This window comes from Octopus sinensis, linkage group LG10 (genome assembly GCF_006345805.1).
Source record: "Octopus sinensis linkage group LG10, ASM634580v1, whole genome shotgun sequence".
Lineage (NCBI taxonomy): Eukaryota > Metazoa > Mollusca > Cephalopoda > Octopoda > Octopodidae > Octopus > Octopus sinensis.
In genome coordinates this window covers 21,059,270-21,083,537 of record NC_043006.1, presented here as the reverse complement: position 1 = coordinate 21,083,537, position 24,268 = coordinate 21,059,270, and the positions used below count along the sequence as shown (strand labels likewise).

The following is a 24,268-nucleotide window of genomic DNA, read 5'->3' as shown; positions in this document are numbered from 1 at the left end:
TTATTTTCCTTTTAATAGTTTGGTCTGAGGGAAGGAGCTGAGCTCACCCCGTGGTCTTCACATAACTGGTAAAATCGATTTTGCTTTCATTTTAGTGAAAAACCACCCAGGATAGAATAGTACTTACCCATCGTGATCTGTGAAAGACCTTAATGTGGTCCACTAATCTTTTATTACTCTTACTGCGAAAGACCGATGTATATTATGCTAACAAATCCATAACAGCTATAAAGACGGAAAACATAAATCCTTAAAATATAATCTAACACATGCAAAACTGAAACAAATTAAGCATAACGAAACTAAATCTCAGCAGAGACCTAGAGAATATTGATCAACAAAAGCCAAACCAGAACTACAGAAATTATAAGATGTATGAATAGACGATTAAAGACGAACGTTATGAATATGAAGATAAATGTGGAAATAGTTTTAGAGCTAAAATCGATAGGAGATATTTTATGGATGAACCGAAGATTCACCCAAGCATAAAACTTAGCGATAAAATAATAACCACAGACAAAATAATTGTAGACTAGGAAGTGAAAGACATACTGGAGCAGATCTGAGCATTAGTATAACCAGGATGTATATATATATATATTTATATATAGTGACCGTCGTTGCCGGAAAGGAAGTGGTTACTTCCCACAAAACTTCTTACACAGAAAGAACTGAACCTACAATAAATACGTGGTTATTACACACATGTGAGTGAGAACACTTTGAGATATTTTTGGTATCTAACATATGTCAGATACTGCGAGCGCTGCTTCTGATTGGTCAATCCATGGTGATGACCCGAGGTCACGGTGACAGCGCTGCTTCTGATTGGTCAATTCATGGTGATGACCCGAGGTCACGGTGATGGCACTACTTTTGTCATTCATAAGTTACAACTAAACGTGAAGAATTTAGTTATTGGGTTAATAAAATATGGTCGTTTATTCGTGTGTAATAAATAAAATACCAACTCATTCCCTATGGATACCGTATTTATACAACTCGTGGCTTGTAAACGTATCTAACTCGCTTTTGCTCGTTAGATACGTTACAAGCCACGAGTTGTAATAAATACGGTATCATAGGAACTCGTTTGGTATTCTCTCTGTATTAAGCATAGTTTTATGGTAGAGAACAACAAAAGTTCTGAGAATTTTTAATGAGATCAATAATGACAATAGACAAAGATAAATGCAAATACTACAGATATACAATATGACAGTGGAGGATCTTCGTCGTTCGACGATGACGCTTCAGCTGTTCGATCAAATGAATTTGCTGCTCCTGAAGTCGCTGAGTACTCCGCAGACAAATGTACCCTAATATGATATTTGGATAGGATCAGTGTGACAGTGTGTGTCGCGGACATACCTTTTGAATTACTTGTACAATTTACCTGATGGACTTTCCATTTAGTTTCCGTGAAACCAATTTTACTCATGTGTACGAGTCGACTCCAGGTTATAGAAAATAATATCTGCCCAATATCTCATGCAGTAAAATCGAACCGGAGATCTCGTGATACTTCATATAAGAAATTTTCATATAAGAAACATTTTCCTGAATAGTAAGGGAATTCGTCATCATAGGAAACAAAGATATTTCTTTGAACTAAGCAAAAAAATCATCACCAATCCCGAAGGGTTTTAGCAAGAACTTGATCAAACCAAAATAGAAATTAATGCGTCGTAAACAACAAGAAACAAAAGATATTTTTTGAGAAAGAAATATGGGGGACACATGGGCAGCTAAGGACTATAATGTTTTAAAAGGAAATAAGTTGGAACAGCTGGAAACAAAATAACAAATATGAATGTAACAAATAGCAAAATGGATATTTTCGGTTTGAACGGCAGTTTTTAACATAATTTCTAGGTAACTAAAAAATTTGAAACTTCGTATACTGGTAGAATGTGTTTATAAGACATCTTTTTCTCTTGACTTTATTGAGAAAATTCTATAGTTTGTTAGATATTTGTTGTTTTTATTCTTCAATTTCTACAATTTCAACCAATCAGTGACGTCTAATGAGTTAAAAAACATTCTGTGCTGTATGAGTATGTCCTTCGTTTAAGAAACAGTTTGGATTTATTTACATTTGTGAAGAAAAAAAGATACCCTTCCCCCACCCTAACCCTAACCCTAACCAACCCTAACTAACCCTAACCCTAAAAGAGATTGAAATGCAATAGATCGATTCTAGGGTCATAATTATGGGTGACAATTTCATATGACACCGCGAGAAAAAACTACCGGTCAAACCGAAAAGATCCGCAAGAATATAAAAATGCCATCAAATGGAAATCACCAATGTTCTAAACTGGTTACCAAAACATGTAACATGAAGAAACAAAACTACCTGGAAAGCCATTAAAAGTACCAGAAAGAACAAATAAAAGTCCCAAAGAATGAAAAGCATACAAAGAAAACTTAAGATGGGAAAACTGAAGAACGCTGAAAATCTACATCACAGGTAATCTGTTTGCTTAACATTGATAAACGTTGGTAATATTAAGGGAGCGAAGTGGCAAAATCGTGAGCACACCGGACAAAATGCTCAAAGATATTTCGCCCATCTTTAAGTTCTGAGCTTAAATTCCGAGGTCGATTTTGCCTTTCATCTTTTCGGTTTCGTTAAAATGATTACCGGTTGAGCATTGGGGGTCAACGTAATTGACTTATCCACCTTTTTCGAAATTGCTGGCCTTGTGCCAAGATTTGAAATCAATTTTGGGTTAATACGAACTAGGATCAACTGAGACCAGTAACCGATATTGATATAAAGCAGAGTTTAACATAAGCCTGTGTTAACACGAACCAATGTTAATATAAACTCGCAGCAATCAATGTTAACGGAAACCACCATTAATATAAACCACTGCTAATAAGAACTAGTGTTAACATAAACCCTTGTTATCACTGATATTAAATTTTGGCACAAGGCCAGCAATTTCGGGGCAGAAGGTAAGTCAATTACATCGACCCCAATGCTCAGCTGGGTTAGGGTTCACGCCACCTTGCTTTCCCCGTTCGTCTACGCGCCGCGGGGACGCCAGCGGCAGGCTTGCGCCGGTCGCCCGTTGCTCCGCCGCGCTACCAGTGCCCGATATCGAAAGAATGTGTATGCAAAGATGACCTTGCCAGACGTGAAGATGGACGAAACGTAAAGCATTTTGCTAGGCATGCTAACGATTCTGCCAGCTCGCCGCTTTTGACCATTGTTAATATTGGTTTCAAAGTTTGACACAAGGCTAGCAAGTTCGGTGGAGGAGGCTAGTCGATTACATCGGCCCCAGTCCTCAACTCTTTTCATTGATCCCGAAAGGGTGAAAGGCAAACTCAGCTTCGGATGAATTTGAACTCAGAACATAAAGGCGGATGAAATACCGCTAAGCATTTTGCCCTGCATGCTAACGCTTCTTATTTCTTTATTGCCCACAGGGGGCTAAACACAGAGAGCAGAAACAAGAACAGAAAAACGGATTAAGTCATTTATATCGACCCCAGAGCGTAACTGGTACTTATTTAATCAACCCCGATAAAAGGCAAAGTTGACCTCGGCGGAATTTGAACTCAGAACATAACGGCGGTTTCGATTCCCAGACCGGGCGTTGTGAGTGTTTATTGAGCGAAAACACCTAAAGCTCCACGAGGATCCGGCAGGGATGGTGGTGATCCCTGCTGTACTCTTTCACCGCAACTTTCTCTCACTCTTACTTCCTGTTTCTGTTGTACCTGTATTTCAAGGGGCCGGCCTTGTCACTCTCTGTGTCACGCTGAATATCCCCGAGAACTACGTTAAGGGTGCACGTGTCTGTGGAGTGCTCAACCACTTACACGTTAATTTCACGAGCAGGCTGTTCCGTTGATTCGGATCAACCGGAACCCTCATCGTCATAACCGACGGAGTGCTTCCCTCCTCCTTTTCTTCTTATCACCTCCCACTGCTTTATTCACATTACATACAAATTCAAATTTATATATTCTACAGCATTATATCATTGAACGTGCTGTTTAAAGACAGAACCCTTGTTAAAGTTCGGGTCTGTTGTGGAAAATATATTGGAGTGCTATCTACAGTAAAGAAAAATTTAATTCATTTCTCATTAGTTATACAATATTCCCCTACATATAGCAAAGGTGTGACTTCTCTTGATGATTAATTTGAGAGAAGTGGATTGAATAATGAAGATTTAATGAAAACTAATGAAGATTATTTGTCATGAGCAGGTGATTTTATTGCTAACAGGGTACAATATGTAAAATCTTCCTTACGAAGTACGATACCACAATTTTGTGAACACCGATTCTCAAAATTTTAAAAAGTGTTATTCTTGTGCTAACACAATATGAATTTTTAACATGCGCAAAAAAAAAACTATGTAATAAAAATATAATGAAAAAATTGTCACATATTTTATCCAATCTAGTAAGATAAATGTAAAAATCGACGGATAGCAGGATTTGAGTAGAGAAAGCAGTTCTCTCACTCAGCAGACCAGAGAAAAGTTCGGATGCAATATCGATTGGGATTAGCAACCGGATGCTTTTCATATTTCTTTATTATTCTAAATACGATCATAAATATTTACCATTCTCGTTTTTCCCCATCAAATCAATAGGAAGCTTCATTCATATGGAAGAAATCTTTATTTCATTTTTCATTCCAAATACTATTGTCTTATTCTATCTGAAAATGAAACTCATCGTTCAAAAATTTATTGCAAAAGACGATGGAATCAAGGAAACTGCGTTTAAATCAGTAATATGATAAAATAGTGACAGAAAATGGTTTAGAGTTGAAAGAAAAACTTTATTTTTATGCGTGGAGAAGGAATTTATTTTTCGTTGATATAATAAAACTACTTACTAGAGACTGATGCTGCAAAACATTAGAGCAGAACAATAATAATAATAATAATAATAATAATAATAATAATATAATAATAATAATAATAATAATAATAATAATAATAATAATCCTTTCTACTAAAGGCAGAAGGCCTGAAATTTGGTAGGGGCGGGATTAGTCTATTACACCGACCCCAGTCCATAACTGGTGCTTTTTTTATGGACTTCAGGCGGATGAGAGATAAAGTTAATCTCGACGGTAATTGAACTCAGAAATTTGAAAACCCGAAGAAATATCGCAAGTCATTTTATCCGACGATATAAGGGTCTGCCAATGCACTGCCTCTAATGATAGCAGATACCAATGTATGTATGTATGTATGTATGTATGTATGTATGTATGTATGTATGTATGTGTGTATGTATGTATGTATGCATGCATGCATGTATGTTATATATATTTTATATATATAACGAACACTGAAAGCTTATTGCTGATGAAGTCCAATGCATTGTGTTATAACGGTTGTAGGCTTACTGAACATGTGTACGTTGCGTAAAGCATATCATACAGGTCATGTTATTTGTTTTCTTTTTATATATTTGCGCTGACCTCGCACGCAGGCTTAACTGGAATAATAAGGGTTATTGTGGAACTTGGTAACTTACCCAACACATTTGGTAACATGTCACGCCTTCCAGTGCACCTTTTGAAACATACATATATACATATATATGTGTGTATGTACGTGTGCGCGAGTGTGTGCATATTTACATGTATAAATATAAGTGTGTGCGTGTATGTATATGTTGTGTGAGGAACATGTTGCATTGAGTGGAGAGGTCAGTGTCTCTACAAAAGTTGTCTAATTACAATCAATTTAGGTCTTTTTTTTAAAACGTTTCTTCCTCATGAAGGTTATCCGAGTTTTCAGTGTCATCAAGGGTAATTAAAGGAGAGTCCTCGCGACTGCTGCTCGTACGATCCGAACAAGCAGTTGATGGGTCGCAATTCAAGTTGGAATCGACCTCAGCTGGTGGGTAGTGTTCGTTTGACTCAGTAATTTCTGGAAGTATCAGTGGTTTGTAAATCGCTTCCTGTACTGTTTCTTTGCTTTCGTTCGTCGAAGAATAAACGTCAGCAGAAAGGTCTTCAATCTCCTCTGAGTTTTTATTATTAAGGGCGTCGAGTGAAGAAGGTGTGAAAGAACAAGGTGGAGTGGGTAAATCTGACTCGGAAATGGTATGTATTTCAGGTGCTGACACGTTCGTTGATTCAGCAGTCGCAGCTTTAATGGTTTCTGCTACTTCCGCTGATGCTGCGTCAATTTCCGTGGCTGCTGTTTCAGCTGATGCTTCAACCGTTGTGGCTGCTGCTGCTGCAACCGTTGTGGCTGCTGCTGCTGCTACTGATGCTTCTTCTTTGCTTGCTTTTGGTGGAAATGATGATTCACATGGAGTTGTAGATATATTCGAACAACTATTTTCTGGATCTGCTTTCGTTTCAGTTTCCGTTTCAGTTTTCGTTTCAGCCAATCCCTCGTGAGTACCTTCTTCTTCCTTCTGTACATTCTCTTCCTGCAAAGCTCCTACTTCTTCTACTTTCGCTATATCTTCAGGTAAATCCAAATAATCTTTGCAAGCTAAGAAACTAATTTCCCTCATCTTTCTCGCTTGCTCTTTGTCAAGAGCTAAACTTGACAAACTTTTAGTTTGTATGCTAACGTTTTCGAAATACTCTCCAGTTACTTCGGTCAATTCGGGGTCGACAGCCATATAAACCAAGGTTTTTGCTGCATCTTCTGGTGCACGACCGAACCAAACAGATGTGTAGGCGCATACGATGTTGACCAAACGTTTACAAGTATCTTTCACATTTCTTTTCATAATGTTTGTTCGTACAAAACCCGGATGCATGGCGTTAATGGTGACTTTCGTCCCAGTAAGTTCTTCACTGAGGAATCGACTATGGTAAATATTAGCTAATTTACTCGCAGCATAGCCTTCAAGTTTGCTGTATTTTATATTTGAGTCTTCTCGGTGAAGGGTGAAATCAAGCGGAGCGTGAACAAATTCGTGCACTTTTGAACTAACATTTATAATGCGACTGGGTGCAGATTTTTTCATAAGATCGAGCAATAGATGGGTCAACAGAAAATGGCCGAGGTGGTTTGTAGCGAAAGTCAAGTCGAAACCTTGTTTGGACATTTCATTATCAGTTACTCCAATCGCTGCATTATTGATGAGAATATCAAGCCTGGAAAATAAAAAAAAAGAAATTTTATTTTTAATTACGTAGAAATATTTAAAAACAATTTTATACATATTTAAATATTTACTTTTGAATGAACCGATAAAATTATTGAATTAAATAGTACCATTAAAAAATTGTTGAGGAAACATACGGTTTGTCTTTTTCTGCTGACTTTATCTCATATATATATAAGTATAGGAATAAAAATAATGAAAGTCATTATTGTGAATTGTTAAAGAGATTCAAAGACATTGGTTTTGTAAAATTACTGTTCACTGACTTTGAATGCGCACCGATTAGTCCTTGGTAAAAATATTATGTGTAAGGGAGGGAAGTAGTTTTGGATTTGGTGCACTTAGGGTAGCTATAGATCTATAATGTGAATGGTGTATGGGATGTATGGGGGTTAGTGGTATTAATTGCAGGGTTAGTAGTGTTATGTATTATGTTATGTGTTCATATTGAGTTGTGGAAGATATTTATTGATGAAATTTACCTCTTTATTCATTCTTTGTCGTACTGAGGTATTCTATGAACATCGATAGAAAGGGAAAATTAGGAAATTAGGATTAAGTTTCCTAGCACACATTTCTATGTGTTCACTGACATGTATCTATCTGTATTGGGGGTGGCGGATTTGTTCTTTGTGGAGAGTGGGTCTTCGACGGAGTGATATTCTTGTTTGGCCAATATACTGATTACCGCACCCTAAGCAGGTAATAGCATAGATCAGGTTTTCCGAGACACAGGTGAAATTTAATCTAAAAATATTTCACCTTGTTTAAAGTGGAACTCTGAACCCTCCAAAAGGTGGGGGCATGTTCCAGTTAGGACGACCACATTTTTTTGCTTTTGATTTTGTTGTTAATGGATATAGTCTTGCGCAGGTTAATATTTTTTTCAATGATTTCGGTTGCATTTTGCTTTTAATAATTTTGTTTGAGCGTAAAATTTTGTTTATTGCTTTATTTCCTGTAAGGATGATTCGATTTTTGACGATAATGTTGAAAGCTTTATTGTTTCGAGGGTTATGTGCGGAGATGTATGGGAGTATTTTAAAGTCTGGTTTAGTATTTCGGTTGACTTGCCTTAATGTTCGTATATCTATTTCCTTTGCTCGTTTAATGCCATCATATATTAATGATATTGGGTAATGTCTTTTGATTAGTATTAATCTCAGTTCTCAGTTCATCTAATTGTATATATCTATCGTTACTTTTCCTAAAAATCTTTTACTTTTTTTGATTTCCAATGTACATTTTCACTTTTCTTCTTACTTTCCCCTTACATTTCCACGAGTAGTTTCTAACTTTTCTAACATATTTTTATGATATTATATATATATATATATATATATATATGTGTGTGTGTATATATATATATACATATGTATATATACGTATATATATACATATATATGTACATATATATATATACATATATATGTAAATATACATATATACATATATATATATACATATAAATATACAAATATATATGCATCTAGATATATATATATACTTATAATATATATATATATATATATATATATGTATACATGCACTATATATATGTACATATATATACATATACACCTATATATATATATGCATATACATATATATATATATATATATATACATGTATATATGTATGTATATGTATATATATATATATATATATACATACATATACATACATATATCCATATACATCTATAGAGATACATTATATATATATACATACACATTCATATATACGTACCATATATATATACACACATGCATGCATACATATATTTATCTATATATATGTATACATTTACATATATACATACATATATATGTACAGATATATATAAACATATATACATGCATACATTTATATGTATATATATATATATATATATATATGTATGTATGTATGTATGTATGTATGTATGTATGTATGTATGTATGTATGTATGTATGTATGTATGTATTTATGTATGCATGTATATATGTAATATAAGATAGTAGTTTCACTATTAATAGTAATAATAGTAAAACTATTATCTCACATTACAATAGAAATGCTATTGTTTCACTTTTGACACGTAATACCGAAACAGCATAAGAGATATCTCCAAACCCGCATTAGGCAAGAATATGAAAAAAATTTTCGCCCATGACACACTATCGATCCTGAGTAGTGCATTTGTCAAATTTTAATGAAACTGGTTGGATACAGTTCTATATTTAAGGGATGAGGAATTATGTGCATTATTTACATTATTTTGATTGGACAGATATTTGTCTTCATCTTGTTTGTTCGCAACTCAACGTTTCGGCTGATATACCCTCCAGCCTTCATCAGGAGTTTGGAGGAAATTTCGAACCTGGATTCTCATTCCTAGAGTTATTATTATTATTATTATTATTATTATTATTATTATTATTATTATTATTATTATTATTATTATTTGTATTATTATTATTTGTATTATTATTATTATTATTACTGTTACTATTATTATTATTATTATTATTATTATTATTATTATTATTATTATTATTATTATTATTATTATTATTATTATTCGGGTCACTGCTTGGAAACGAACTCGGAATCTTGGGGTTAGCAGCCGACGCTCTTAACCTCTGCTTGGGCAATTATGGAGTGAATTTTAGGGCTTATAAATCTAATATTTTGCTATCCTTCCTTAATACCGGTTCCCATATGCTATTCATATCTGCATTCGGTCTGCTTAGGAGGTTGTGGTGTCCTAGCATATGTGCTGCTCCTTTTAGTCTTCGTATTTTCTAGTGGTGTTCTCTGTCTATTATTTTAATGTCATCCCACAGGGGGGGGGGTCTCCATTTTTCCATACATGATCAGCTATACCCGACTTATCAACATCTCGTGTCACAGCTTTGCGATGTTCGTCTACCCTTATTTTGAGGGGGCGGCATGTTTCACCTTTGTATAACCTACCACAGCTGCATGGGATGGATTCACGCAGTCTTTGGTCATATTTTTTATTGTTGGTTTTACTCGAAGGAGATATTTGCAAAGTGTTGTATTACTCTTGAATAGTGTCCTGATGTCATATGGGCCGCATATCTTTTATACCTTTTCGGAGAGGCCTTTCACATAGGGTAGACAGACTGTGGACCGTTTATTGGTTTCGTCCTCTCTTTTCTTCATAACTGGAGTGGATAGTATGTTTTTGGGGAAGTTGTTGCTTAATAGATTGTTACTTAGCTTGATCATTTCTTCGTGATGTGTATCACGGTCGCTACTTATATTCTTTGCACGATGCTTTAGGCACTAAGGAATCCCTCTCTTTACACTGTATGGATGGTGGGAATTGAAGTGAAGGTCGGCTTGCAGTATATGGATGTCTTGAATCCATACTTGGTGTGTGTTAATAATACTTCCAGGAATGCTAGCTGATTGCCTTTTTCTTTTTCCATTGTAAACTGTATGGATGGCTTTATTGAGTTCACATGATCTAACAGCACTTGGACAGCTACCTGGTGGGGCCAGAGTATAAAGATGTCATCGCGACCATAGGGTTGGTTTTAGTGGTGTTGGTTGGGTAGTTCTCTAGTTTTAGTGATGCACACATATACACAGAAGACATTCTTAGTTTTATATTTTTAAGATTGATATGTGCACACATATCTATGATATAACACATACATACATATACGTACACTCATTCGTACATTTATATATATACATCCACACATACTATATATTTTTATCTGTGTATATATATATATATATATATATATAGAGAGAGAGAGAGAGAGAGAGAGAGAGTGTGTGTGTGTGTGTGTGTGTGTGTGTGTGTGTGTGTGTGCGTGTGCGTGTGTGTCTGTGTGTGGCCGAAATTTTACGCAATAATCCAAGGAACATTCACACAAACATCCTTCTGTACTCCAAACATTCATTTGTATTTACAGAAAGCATAATGTATTGTATCTCTCTAACTTTGTGATACGAGTAGAGCAACCTTGACACTAACTGATTATATCGAGTTCACCGTAAATATCTTTAAATAAAGATATAATAAGCATATACAGTCACTCAGATAGAGGGACTTATATAAATTCACTTCATTGTTCCAATTCGTTTGGAAACTAAAATACACGATAACTTGAAGTATTTTGGACAGAACGGCTCCATGCTCTATTGAAGTTGGAGATAGGCAATTATGCTTCAATGAAAAGTTCTAGAATTTGAAACAGCCATTGATATCGCTGAACTGAAGATTTGAAATATTGTATATTTGCCGACACTGAAAACCTATTTCTTTGACAAGTCATAGAGCTCTCGGATTATGCATAGCTATCAATGTTTGCATACTAAAACCGATGTAAGGTATTCTCATTCCTGAAAATCAAAATGGTTTGCCATGACCTACTCAACTGTTGCAAAATGCATTCAGTTACAACACAATCCGCAACGATATATTACAGACTATCACCTGTCACTCTGGAAAATGAGAATCGACTTAAACGGTGCCTGGTCAATATATGATATCCATTCAGTTTTGCCTGACCTTAAATCAGAGTAAATTATAAAATAGATTTTTACTTTATGTACACTCTACAACTCTACAGTATGTACTGTGTGTTATTCTTTTAGTTTCTTAATAATAAATCCTATATACATAAAAATACATATATGTACACATACACACGCACACACACACATACATACGTGTATATAAATCCGTTTAGGGTTGAGTGTTGGGAAAAGGAGTACACAGTAACATAGTAAAAATTAACATTTTATTTTAATCGGTTCAGTCCCTTGCTGCTCTGAGTTTCACCTGTGGATGTTCACTCTGTTCAGGCAAAATAAGACCGAAGGGATAATAGAATTTGTACAGTTAGATATAGAGCTCTTGTGGGGTATTTTGGTGACGTTGAAGTGAAGCAAGAGGAGAAATATAAAAAGATAGAACAGAAAAGGATAGAGGAAGTAGGAAATGAAAGGAAGAGGAAAGAGCAGAAAAAATGGGGGAAAAACTGGAAAAGTGGAAGCAGAAAAAAAGAGGGAAAGAAGTAAGAAGAATGAGGGGAATGGAAAGATGTGTTTTGAGAGGCGAAATGAAGTATGGAGGGAGGGTGTTAGAATGGTAAATAAAATGCCAATGGAAAAATTCGGGGAAAGAAATAGTAAATGAGTAAATTAATGAACTTAGAACCAGTGGGGAAGGAATAATAGTTGATTGGTCTGCATTCAAAACAGATCGATATATATATATATATATATAATATATATATATATATATAGAGAGAGAGAGAGAGAGAGAGAGAGAGAGAGAGATAAAATGATATAACACTAGAAGGGAAAAGAAATCTTAGCAGGAGAGGTTCTGATTTACAAAAAATGGTTACTAGTTCAAAGGTAAGTTGATGGTAATTATTGGTGATAGTGATAGATAAAATCAAATGAAAAACATCAATCAACTAAAGATGGAAAATACAAAGTAGAGAATTGGGAATATTGTTAAGAATATTAAAGAAAGAAATAAAGAAATTGGAATAAAAATATGAAAGAAACATCGAAAATGTTGGAAAAGGCAACTATTGAAAAAATATTGAAAAATGTTTAAGATAGTGAGAAAGTATAAAATTATGAAGAAAAAAAAACAGAAGAGTAAAAGACAAAAATAAGAAAGAAAAGGGGAGGGGAATAGAAGATGTGGGAATTAAGAACTAAAAAAAATTATATCCCGCAAGATGAATTAGTGAACAGATAATTAACTGAGTAAATAAATAATGATGGCAATGGTGACGACAAACTAGGTGAGTAGAAAGAGGTAAATAAACAAACGAATGAGATAAAAAACTATTTAAAAACTGAAAGCTGCAATATTAACGGTAATTGAATGATAATAATAATCCTTCTTTCTACCTTAGCACATGGCCTGAAGTTTGTTAGGAGGGAATAATAATATTAATAATAATAATTATTATTATTATTATTGAGTGAGAGAGCAGTTCATGCCATCAAAGTGACACTGGGGTAAAATATACGAAGCCCAGTATACCCATCATGACTACCCGTCTGATAAAGGTACACCAGGCACATGCATCACAACCATATGTGCGCGACATGGTGATCTCATATCAAGATAAACAGCACATGACCTTGCAGGTGGAGCCCAGTTAGAATTTTATTCAGATCGAGTAACCCATCCCGCTCAAAAGGTCCCTGAATAAGGGTTGTTTAAGGACGTTGAACGAAACACCCATGTTTCCAGAGGTGAATTATTCAAACCCCAAAGAATCCTTCTCAACACATGGCTATGATGCTCCCCCACTACTTCTGCTCGTGATCAGAGATGCACATATCGTCAGCCACTAAGGGACATGCTCAACTGGTTAAGGTCAAACAACTGACAAGCAAATCTGTGGCATTGAGCAGAATATTTGATGTAGCCCATCTTTTATACCAAGACAAAACAATGTACATGATAACACTTCCAATCAGTTAAGATCAGAAGCCATGAGAGCCACTGCCTGGTACTGCATCAGGGCATATTATTATTATTGTTCTTATTATTATTATCATTATTATTATTATTATCATTATTTCAAACTTTTGCCACAAGGACAGCTTGGGGGAGGTGAGAATGAGTCGATTACATCGGCCTCAGTGCTCAACTGGTACTTATTTTATCGAGCCCGAAAGGGTGAAAGGCAAAGTTGACTTCGGCGGAATTTGAACTCAGAACGGGCGGAAATACTGCTAAATATTTCATCCAGTGCGCTAGCGATTCTGCCAGCTCGCCGCAATAATAATATAATAATAATAATAATAATAATAATAATAATATAATGATGATGATGATAATAATAATAATAATAATAATATAATAATAATAATAATAATAATAATAATATTGGCGATGATGATGATGATGATGATAATATAGTTTCTGTTAGAAACTTTTTGAAATTTTTTTTTAAATATAGATTAAACAGTAAATATATTTAAAATGTTAAATTAGCAATGCATATTCTACATATTCCACCTTATGCTGCTATTCGAATGCGAATATCTCTATAAAACAATGACTAGGCTGGTGGACTAGATAGATAAATGGCAAAAGTAGAAATAAAAGTGTGAAAATAATGGTTTTCCCCAGTAGATTGCGATTATTCTTGACGTAGACCAGATTAAACAGACGAGTACCAAAATGACTGGAAGTTGTACGATCTTTAAACCTTTACTGAGCTTGAGCGATGCTACCCACCAGCATTCATAAAAACACAAGAAACACACACACACACACACACACACACACATATAAAATATATAGGTAATAACCGTATAAAGTACATTTCAAAACTCCTCTAAGGTTATCAGCTACCATATACCATCATACAGCAGAAAATCTCCTTTTACTGGATTTACATATGAAAATCCGTTATTGTACACAGAATTCATTTAAAAATTTATAAAAGAAGAAGATGAAATGAACAGGATTTAAACAAAAATCACTGCTCTGTCAAAGCCACTCACCTGATGGCGTGCGAGTACAAAGTTATACTGGATTATTTTATATAATACTAGCAGTATCACCCGGCGTTGCTCGGGTTTGTAAGGGAAATAACTATATAAGCATTTTTAGAGATGTAAAGTATAATAGCCATCTCAATATGGCTAACCACAAAGGGGGGGGGTGTTACTGTAGCTTTTTACGTTCTGAGATTTAATAATACATTTTTAGAGAGTTACTTCCCTTATATAAACCGAGCGAAAATGCATTAAAAATACGGAAAAATTATGGTAATTTTTTTTTAAATCGTAGACTCATCGTAGACGCGCGCTAATACCAAGAAGGGCTCGATATGAATCACGACTATAAGATACCCGCTTTTGGTTACACTGCACCGCAAAATGTGGGAGTAGTTAGGAATCTAAATCGTAGAAGACAGACACACAACTTCACTTTTATATATAAAAATTATATAATAAAATATATGATAGGAAAACTCAATAACTAACAGCTGTTATTAGTGCACAGAAACAATTGTTGTGATTTGTGATTAAATCCTATTCAATCATTGTTATCATTTTATAATATATGTATGCCACTGAAATATTTACCGATGTATCTATCACCTGGAAAATATTCGGCAGTGTATTACCCGAACAAATGACATTTTGTAGAAATAGCTTACAGAGCGTGACCTATTGAGTTGCGCAATTTTACTTGTAACAAGCTACGGAGAAACGTGTGGGTGGTCACTATTCATTAGTACAAACGGGATTAAACAACTAAAAACTGCATTAGGTGAGCCGACTACGTACTACATTAAGTATTTAATTGCATCATATGACATTATTTCATTTCTAGAAATAAATCTTTCGAAAATCACAATATCTGTTTCCTGCGATGCCTGCTAGTGCATGTATAATATATATATATATGCATGTATGTATGTATATATATATATATATATATATATATATATATATATATATATATATATAATATATATATATATACATACATGCATATATATATATATGCATGTATGTATGTATATATATATATATATATATATATATATATATATATATATATATTATATATACATACATACATGCATTATATATATATATATATATATATATATATATATAATGAAGGGTGAAATTAATTAATTTGGAATAATTATCAATTACACCAAGTAGTCTTCGGCATGTAAAAGCCTCATTCGAGGAAAATTTAAGTAATACTAAGCAATAAAGGCAATTCGTTGCTAAACCCTTTATTGCTTAGTATTACTTATATATATATATATATATATATTAATATATATATATATACATACATATATATATATATATATATATATATATATATATATATATATATATATATATATATATATATATATATATATATATATATACATACATGCATATATATATATGCATGTATGTATATCTTTCATCCCTTTATGTATATCGATAAAACATGCACCGGTCGAGCAGTGGGGCTAATGTGATCGACTAGCTCCCTCCCAGAGAATCTCAAGCCTTATGCTTATTATGGTTTATAGAATTATTTCACGTTGTCGACTGGTATTGAATGGCAAAACCAACCTCGGCGGAATTCAAACTCAGAACGCAAGCTGGAAGAAATGGATGTCCGGTATACAAACGATTCTGTCAGGTGGTTTCAAATTTTGGCCCCAAAGACAACAATTTTATAGAAGGGAGTAAGTCGATTACGTCGACGCAGTGTTCGGCGGGAACTTATTTTATTGACCGCAAAGGCGGTGAGATGGCAGAAACGTTAGCACGCCGGGCGAAATGCGTAGCTGTATTTCGTCTGTCGTCACGTTCTGAGTTCAAATTCCGCCGAGGTCGACTTTGCCTTTCATCCTTTCGGGGTCGATAAATTAAGTACCAGTTTCGCACTGGGGTCGATGTAATCGAATTAATCCCTTTGTCTGTCCTTGTTTGTCCCCTCTGTGTTTAGCCCCTTGTGGGTAGTAAAGAAATATATTTTATTGACCAAAAAGGATTAAAAAAAAGTCGTCGACCATGATAGAATTTGAACACAGAATGTAAAGAAAGAAATGAAGTTTTTCAACCGGCAAACTAACGATTCTGCCTATTGCTACCATAATGTTTAAATGAAACCGCTCAATGATTCGTCCATTGGAAATACTCTGACGATATTTCATATTGTATTTATTGTTATTATATAGAAATTGTTCTCTTCCTTTTCTCATCAGACTTCGTTACAGTATTGTAATTATCTATTTCTATATATTACGTTTTCCCTCATTTCTTTCTTCACAGTACATTATTGAAATTTGCAACACAAAAGCATGTATAGAAGGACATAGTGGCACTACATCATATTCTATCTATAGCTATTATATAGTTTTCATATATATTTTCTGTCAGCCTTAGTGTATTATATTTTCGTTCAAATTCGTATAGTATTGATTATCTACCATGCATTATTACAAATGAATATAAACCTTTCTCACTCCACAGTTTCAATACCCTCACAAATCTTTTAGTCGGTCAATTTGTAAGTTGGATAATCAAAGAATAATTATCGGGATTCTGAACTTTTTTCTTTGAAGCACAGGAGACAGCTGAGCCATTAGTTTATATTCAATTTGCTTCCAAAAAATCCAATTCAGACAAGGATGATTATTTTAATAATAACTCGCACTTTAAATGATACTTTCATATTTCTTGAAGACCATAAATGAGGACAACTTTATGGTTCCAGAATCACGAAGCTTTAAACGAGATACTGTAGAATTATATTGTCAAACGCTTATACTGTCAACCCTAAGTCCCAGCTCCTTTCAAGACGTCAACACTATCTATTAACTTTATTAACTATTACTTCCAAGCAATATTTCCAATGTAGTCCTGTATGACAAATCTTAATCGCCGTTCTTATATATGTGTATAAATGTCATTTTTCTATTATGAACAAGGACAAATGTCTATGGTTTCATATAACCTGCAGCAATACATCATTTGAAAAGAGAAATATGCGATCATCTAGAATTTCTAAAAGTCTGCCATGGACGATATTTCTTATCAACGCAGAAGTTAATAAAATTCATGAGTAAATACTAAGAAGAATCCTTAACTACTTCAGTGCATGATATAATGCAACAAGAAGGCTTCATATCACCTACTCGATTATCTACACAATTTCATCAGCTGAAGTGATATTACCAATGTCCTCATTCACAAATATATAAATTCATTGTGGTTAATCAATTAAGGAGTCATTAGCACCTGCATGCCCACGTTCGACTCATCGGATTACATATCATTTCTCATCATCCTACCTACCCGTATTCTAACAAAAAAGGTTCCATTGCCAAGGACTGACATCAAATTTTCTTCAAAGTGACTCTAGTGACACCATCCCATGTGCAGGTTTATGTTGTAAGTTAGTCTACTGTATTGTTCCGTTGTGTTTTGAACACCAGAAATGCGACCCCGTAAGCCGTAGTCCAACTGACAGAAGAGATATCGCTTCACAACCCATTGTACTTGCCTCCAATAAATCCTTTGAGAGCATAAGAAAGAAACCCTGTGTATTAGATATACAGAAATATTTCACCCTCCTCTTTGCTCAGGCAGGAAGACATTTTCTGTGGTCATATAACCCTGCTATGTAACTCTTTTCCGTTAGACCACTCATGTCCATTGTCTCTCAGTTCTTGATAAACGAAAAAACTGTAGATAATCTAGATCTGGTGCTGCTTTATAGAAAACTTTCGCTGATAAAACATTTTTTTTTATTTCTTCCGTTTTGCAAAATGTATTATTGTTCTTCTTAACGGTATTGTACAAATTTTCAAACCTTTAACATATTATCCTTTATTTGTAAATTCATGAAAAATAATTTGTGTATTTTATTTATTATTTTGTTTGTTTATTCTCTGTATCATTAAATTCATTTTTCGCATTAATTTGGTCTAGGTTCCTCGAACGAGAAACCATCATGAGCATAATATAAATAGAACGAGAAAAATCGAAATAACGCCCCAAACGACAGAGATTATTATCCCTACCAAACTATGAAGCAGATATCTAATGTATTCAAGGGAAGAGGTATTCTCTATTGAAAATTATTTAAATAGAAATCTGTTGTAGTTGGTAAAAATCCATAATTCCTGGAGTGAAGTGCTGTAATCAGATGTGTATTCACCTCGCACTAGGAATTCACTTCGCAGTCACGTAATTTGGGGTGTAGTCCCACACGCACCTTGGGCAAGTATATTTTGCTATAGGCGAAAGACACATCGACGCTCTAACGACCCACCAATCTACCACACCACAGACTGAGTAGCAATAGATGTAACCCCATGCTCTGAAACATATCTATTATCATCGATGAAATAATCAAATATTATGGTCATGCTGAAGCAGTAAGCTATATGTTCTAGTCTTTAGAAACTATAACCACTTCCACTGTAATTCATATTACGCTGGTCTTTAGAAAGCACCTAGAACCGTAAGATAAATACTCTAGACAAAGGGTAGAATTAGGGTTCCGCTATGTGAAAACAAACAAAGAAAACTGCCATGTTATGTACAGTTATCATCTATTTTAGAAATACAAATTCCAAATCTTAATTTTTCGATAAAAAAAACATTGACAACGTAATACTGATGTTGTGTTTGTATATTCTTCGGAATTATGTTGTTGAGTGTTGTTCACTCTATGAAATATTTCAGTATTATATATCATGTAAAGATTAGACTCTTGTTAATTTCCAAACCATTTATGAAAAATATATAGGAGGAAGCACTCCGTCGGTTACGACGATGAATGTTCCGGTTGATCCGAATAAACGGAACAGCCTGCTCGTGAAATTAACGTGTAAGTGGCTGAGCACTCCACAGACACGTGCACCCTTAACGTAGTTCTCGGGGATATTCAGCGGACACAGAGTGACAAGGCCGGCCCTTTGAAATACAGGTACAACAGAAACAGGAAGTAAGAGTGAGAGAAAGTTGTGGTGAAAGAGTACAGCAGGGATCACCACCATCCCCTGCCGGAGCCTCGTGGAGCTTTTAGGTGTTTTCGTTCAATAAACACTCACAACGCCCGGTCTGGGAATCGAAACCCCGATCCTATGACCGCGAGTCCGCTGCCCTAACCACTGGGCCATTGCGCCTCCACTTATGAAAAATATATTTGGGTGATCTTTACTTCAGGGGCAACTTTAACTCATCTCTCGTTAGCTTTTACAATATTTCCACTACCTATCGAGAAAAGAGAATGGGATATCTCATGATGATTATTTGTAGAAAGGTATTTTGAATAAGGAAGGGTTAAAACTGAAGTCCTTGGTTATGAACAGGCCATTTTATCGTCAACAAGGGTACAAATTCTCAGATTTCCTTTATGACATCAAATTAATCAACAGCGAATCTCCAAAAAAATATTATTTGAGAGCTAACTAAATAAGAATTTGCACATGCGCAAAAGGTCGTAAACACTTGGCATGTCTATTTTTACATGCCAAAAAATTGTCATATTTTACGGCAGGATTTGAACAGGGAAGGTACACGCTTAAAAGAAATACTTCAAGACATACATCTTAATAGTTCTGTCACTCAACAGACCACAGTAGAATTTTGGATGCAATATCGATTGGGATTAGGAACAGAATGCTTTTCATATTTCTCTATTATACTGAAGACAGTCATAAATATTTACCGCTTTTCATTTCATTAATTGGAAGCTTCATTCATATGGAAAAAATCTTTATTTCATTTTTCCTTCCAAGAACTATTGTCTTATTCTATCTGGAAGCGAAACCCGTCATTCAAAAATTTATTGCAAAAGACGATGGAATCAGGAAGACTTGCGTTTAAATCAAGAATATGATAAAATTACGACAGAAAATACTTCTCCGAAGAAGGAAAAATAGCTTTGCTTTTATATTTGGGCAACGAATTTATTTTGTTATGGATATAATGAAAAAGCAAAAATGCAATTACAAACTGACTATGCAAAACGTACGATCAGAAGAGTTGGAAAATAATCATCATAAAATAGTTTCATACTTTGACACAGGGCCAGCAGATTTTGAGGGAAGGGGGAAATCGATTCCGTCGACCCTAGTATTTGACTGGTACTTATTTCATCGGCACCGAAAGCATGAAAGCCAAGTCGACCTCGACGGAATTTGAGTTTAGAACGTAAAGACGGACAAAATGCTGTTGCAATTTTCTCCAGGTGTGCTAACTCATTTCTAATTTGGTTACAAGGCCAGCAATGTTGAAAGGAGGGGATTATACGATTACATCGCCCAAGCCCCGCCATAATACTTGGCCTCTACTTTCAGGCGGATGAGGGGTAAAGGAAATCGCGACAGAGCATGAACTCAGAAATTTTTTAAAATATTGCATGAAGTTTTGTTTGACAATAAAAGAATTCTTCCAATCCAATGCGTAAATAATAACATACATATGTGTATGCATAAATGTATGTGTTTGCATGTATATATGTATATATATACATGCAGCTATTTAGGTATGCAAGTGTGTGTGTGTGTGGAAGAAACACAGAAGACGTGGTGTTGACGAAGTGTGTGGAATACATTGAGTTGTGTAGCAGGGCCTATCGGCTTATGTAATAACAAAAGTTATCTAACCCAATGCTGCCCAAAGTGGTGGTCAGCGGACTGATGCAGGTCCGCGAGCCATCAGCTGCTAGTACGCGGCGAGTTTCCAGGAAAGTAAGAACCATTATTAAATGCTTATAAAATGCTTATGTGATATTGTATTATTTGGCTACAAAAGAGATTTTAAAAATCGTCAACTTTTATTATATTCATTATAAATATTATTTCTGCTATAAATTAAGATTACTAAGAAACATTACCGGTTCAGTTACTTCGGTCAATTCAGGGTCAACAGCCATATAAATCGAAGTTAAACTACGTCAGACTTAGGGCGGAGGTGTAGAACTTATCAACCTTACTCAAAACATTTGGTAACATGTCACACCTTCCAGTGCACATTTCAAATTACATGTGAGTGTCTATGAATATTTGTATGTATAAACATGTGCGTTGATGTATGTGTGTGTCTTGTGCGAAGAATATATTCGATTAAGTGGTGAGAAAGAACAATAAAGAAGAAAGAAATTTTGTAGAAACGTTTCTTTTTCTCCTGGGGCTACAAGCTACAGTAACACCCACCCTTAGTGGTTAGCCATATTGAGATGGCAAGTATACCTCACATTGTCGTACAGTTACTGTTTATACCTCGTTCAGAGATTTATTATTGCTTGCATACAGTTTTTCGAGATCAGTGACGAAAAGTTACTGGAAAAACGATTAAAGTATTTGCATTGGGACATCCCTCCATCGAAAACCGGTGATTGTCGTACGCCGACGACAGGTCAATACCTAGTAACTGCCGTCCGTGCGTATCACTTAGGTTGACGAGGGAGGGATCACCTCCATTTGCAAATACCATAAGGGCACAGAAAGTGTGCCTAAAGCCAGCTGGAGACGATGTTCTCCTGGGGCTACAAGCTACGGTAACACCCACCCTTAGTGGTTAGCCATATTGAGATGGCAAGTATACCTCACATCGTTTCTTTTATATTTCCTTTTCTAATCACATTGAATTGAGGTCTTTTTTCTTAAAACGTTTCTTCCTCATGAAGGTTATCCGAGTTTTCAGTGTCATCAAGGGTAATTAAAGGAGAGTCCTCGCGATTGCTGCTCGTACGATCCGAACAAGCGTTTGATGGGTCGCAATTCAAGTTAGAATCGCCATCTAGTGGTGGGTAGTGTTCGTTTGACTCAGTAATTTCTGGAAGTATCAGTGGTTTGTAAATCGCTTCCTGTACTGTTTCTTTGCTTTTGTTCGTCGAAGAACAAACGTCAGCAGAAAGGTCTTCAATCTCCTCTAAGTTTTTATTATTAATGGCGTCGAGTGAAGAAGGTGTGAAAGAACAAGGTGGAGTGGGTAAATCTGACTCGGAAATGGTATGTATTTCAGGTGCTGACACGTTCGTTGATTCAGCAGTCGCAGCTTTAATGGTTTCTGCTACTTCTGCTGATGCTGCGTCAATTTCCGTGGCTGCTGTTTCAGCTGACGCTACTGATGCTGTCGCCGTGACAGCATCCTCCTTCTTCTCCTCCTCCTCCTCCTCCCCCTTCTCCTTCTTTTTCTTCTTCTTCTTACAATCAGGACTCACGCCATTAGCCACAAACAATAATCTCTAATTCGAGCCTACCCTAATCTACTAAGAATGCGTGTGGCAACTTGAAGATCCACCCACCACTCGCGATAGACTGGCAGTTGCACGGGCGCGAAAGCTACGTTGTTATCATCATTCCGTAAACGGTGGCTTTTAACGGGTGGAGAGCTGAACCATTCTGGGGTAGAGAGGATTCACAATCTAGACTAGGGTCTGAAAGTCTACCACACCATAGTTCCTCTCCTTTGAGGCAGAAACAGGAAGAAAGAGTGAAAGAAAGTTGTGGTGAAAGAGTACAGCGGGGATTGCCACCCTCCCTCCGCCGGGGCCTAGTGGAGCTTAGGTGTTTTTGCTCAATAAACGCTCACAATGCCCGGTCTGGGAATCGAAACCGCGTTCTTACGACCGCGAGTCCGCTGCCCTAACCACTGGGTCATTGCGCCTCCACACTGCTGTGGCTGCTGCTTCTACCAATGATTCTTCTTCTACTGCTTTTGTTGGTACGGATGATTCACTTGGAGCTTTAGATGTATGCCAACAACTATTTTCTGAATCTGTTTTCGTTTCAGTTTTGGACGACGAAAATCCCTTATCGGCATCTTCTTTCTTTTGTACACTGTCTTTCTGCAAAGCTCCCATATCTATCTTCGCTATATCTTCAGGTAAATCCAAATAATCTTTGCAAGCTAAGAAACTAATTTCCCGCATTTTTCTCACTTGCTCTTTGTCAAGAGCTAAATTAAACAAACTTTTTGTTTGTATGCTAACGTTTTCGAAATATTCTCGTTTAACCCTAACCCTAAAATAGATTGAAATGCAATAGATCGATACTAGGGTCATAATTATGGGTGACAATTTCATATGACACCGCTAGAAAAAACTGCCGTTCAAACCGAAAAGATCCGAATAACAAGACTTAAATATAAGAAATTCACAACCAGCATAACACCAGCTGCCCAAACAGATATCAGTATGGTTTCGACACCTGGGAAGTACCACTCAATCCGGCAGTGTCCACCGCGTTAGAAATATAAACACGACTTGGGAATCCTCCAGCTTTTTACCACAAGAAACAATTTAAGATTAAATAAATAGACAAACCTTTTGTTTGTATGCTAACGTTTTCGAAATACTCTCCAGTTACTTCGGCCAATTCGGCTTCGATAGCCATATAAACCAAGGTTTTTGCTGCATCTTATAGTGAACGACCTAACCAAACAGACAAACGACGGATTATGATGTTGACATTACGCTTAACCGGATTCTTCACATTTACGTTATTTACGTTTGTTCCTGTAAGACCCGGATGCATGGCGTTAATGGTGACTTTCGTCTCAGTAAGTTCTTGACTGAGGAATCGACTATGGTAGATATAAGGCGGCGAGCTGGCAGAAACGTTAGCACGCCGGGAGAAATGCGTAGCC

The 24,268-nt window shown here is 35.6% G+C and overlaps 2 protein-coding genes across 2 annotated transcripts in view; both read right to left on the bottom strand.

Annotated features, from left to right (window-relative positions):
• Positions 1-4,603: 4,603 nt before the first annotated feature.
• On the bottom strand, positions 4,604-23,567 carry LOC118765042. Its single transcript, XM_036506338.1, has 3 exons — positions 23,295-23,567; positions 22,280-22,757; positions 4,604-5,751 (listed from the first exon to the last, which is right to left on the bottom strand). Exons 1-2 carry the CDS (start codon positions 23,550-23,552, stop codon positions 22,281-22,283), a joined length of 735 nt encoding a protein of 244 aa, XP_036362231.1. The 5' UTR covers positions 23,553-23,567; the 3' UTR covers positions 4,604-5,751; position 22,280.
• LOC115216393 (dehydrogenase/reductase SDR family member 13) overlaps positions 4,604-24,268 on the bottom strand; it is a 70,391-nt gene continuing 50,726 nt past the window's right edge. Inside the window, exon 2 of the mRNA XM_029785688.2 lies at positions 4,604-7,111. Within this exon, the coding sequence (XP_029641548.1) occupies positions 5,749-7,111 (1,363 nt within the window). The 3' untranslated portion in view covers positions 4,604-5,748. The remainder of the gene's footprint in view (positions 7,112-24,268) is intronic.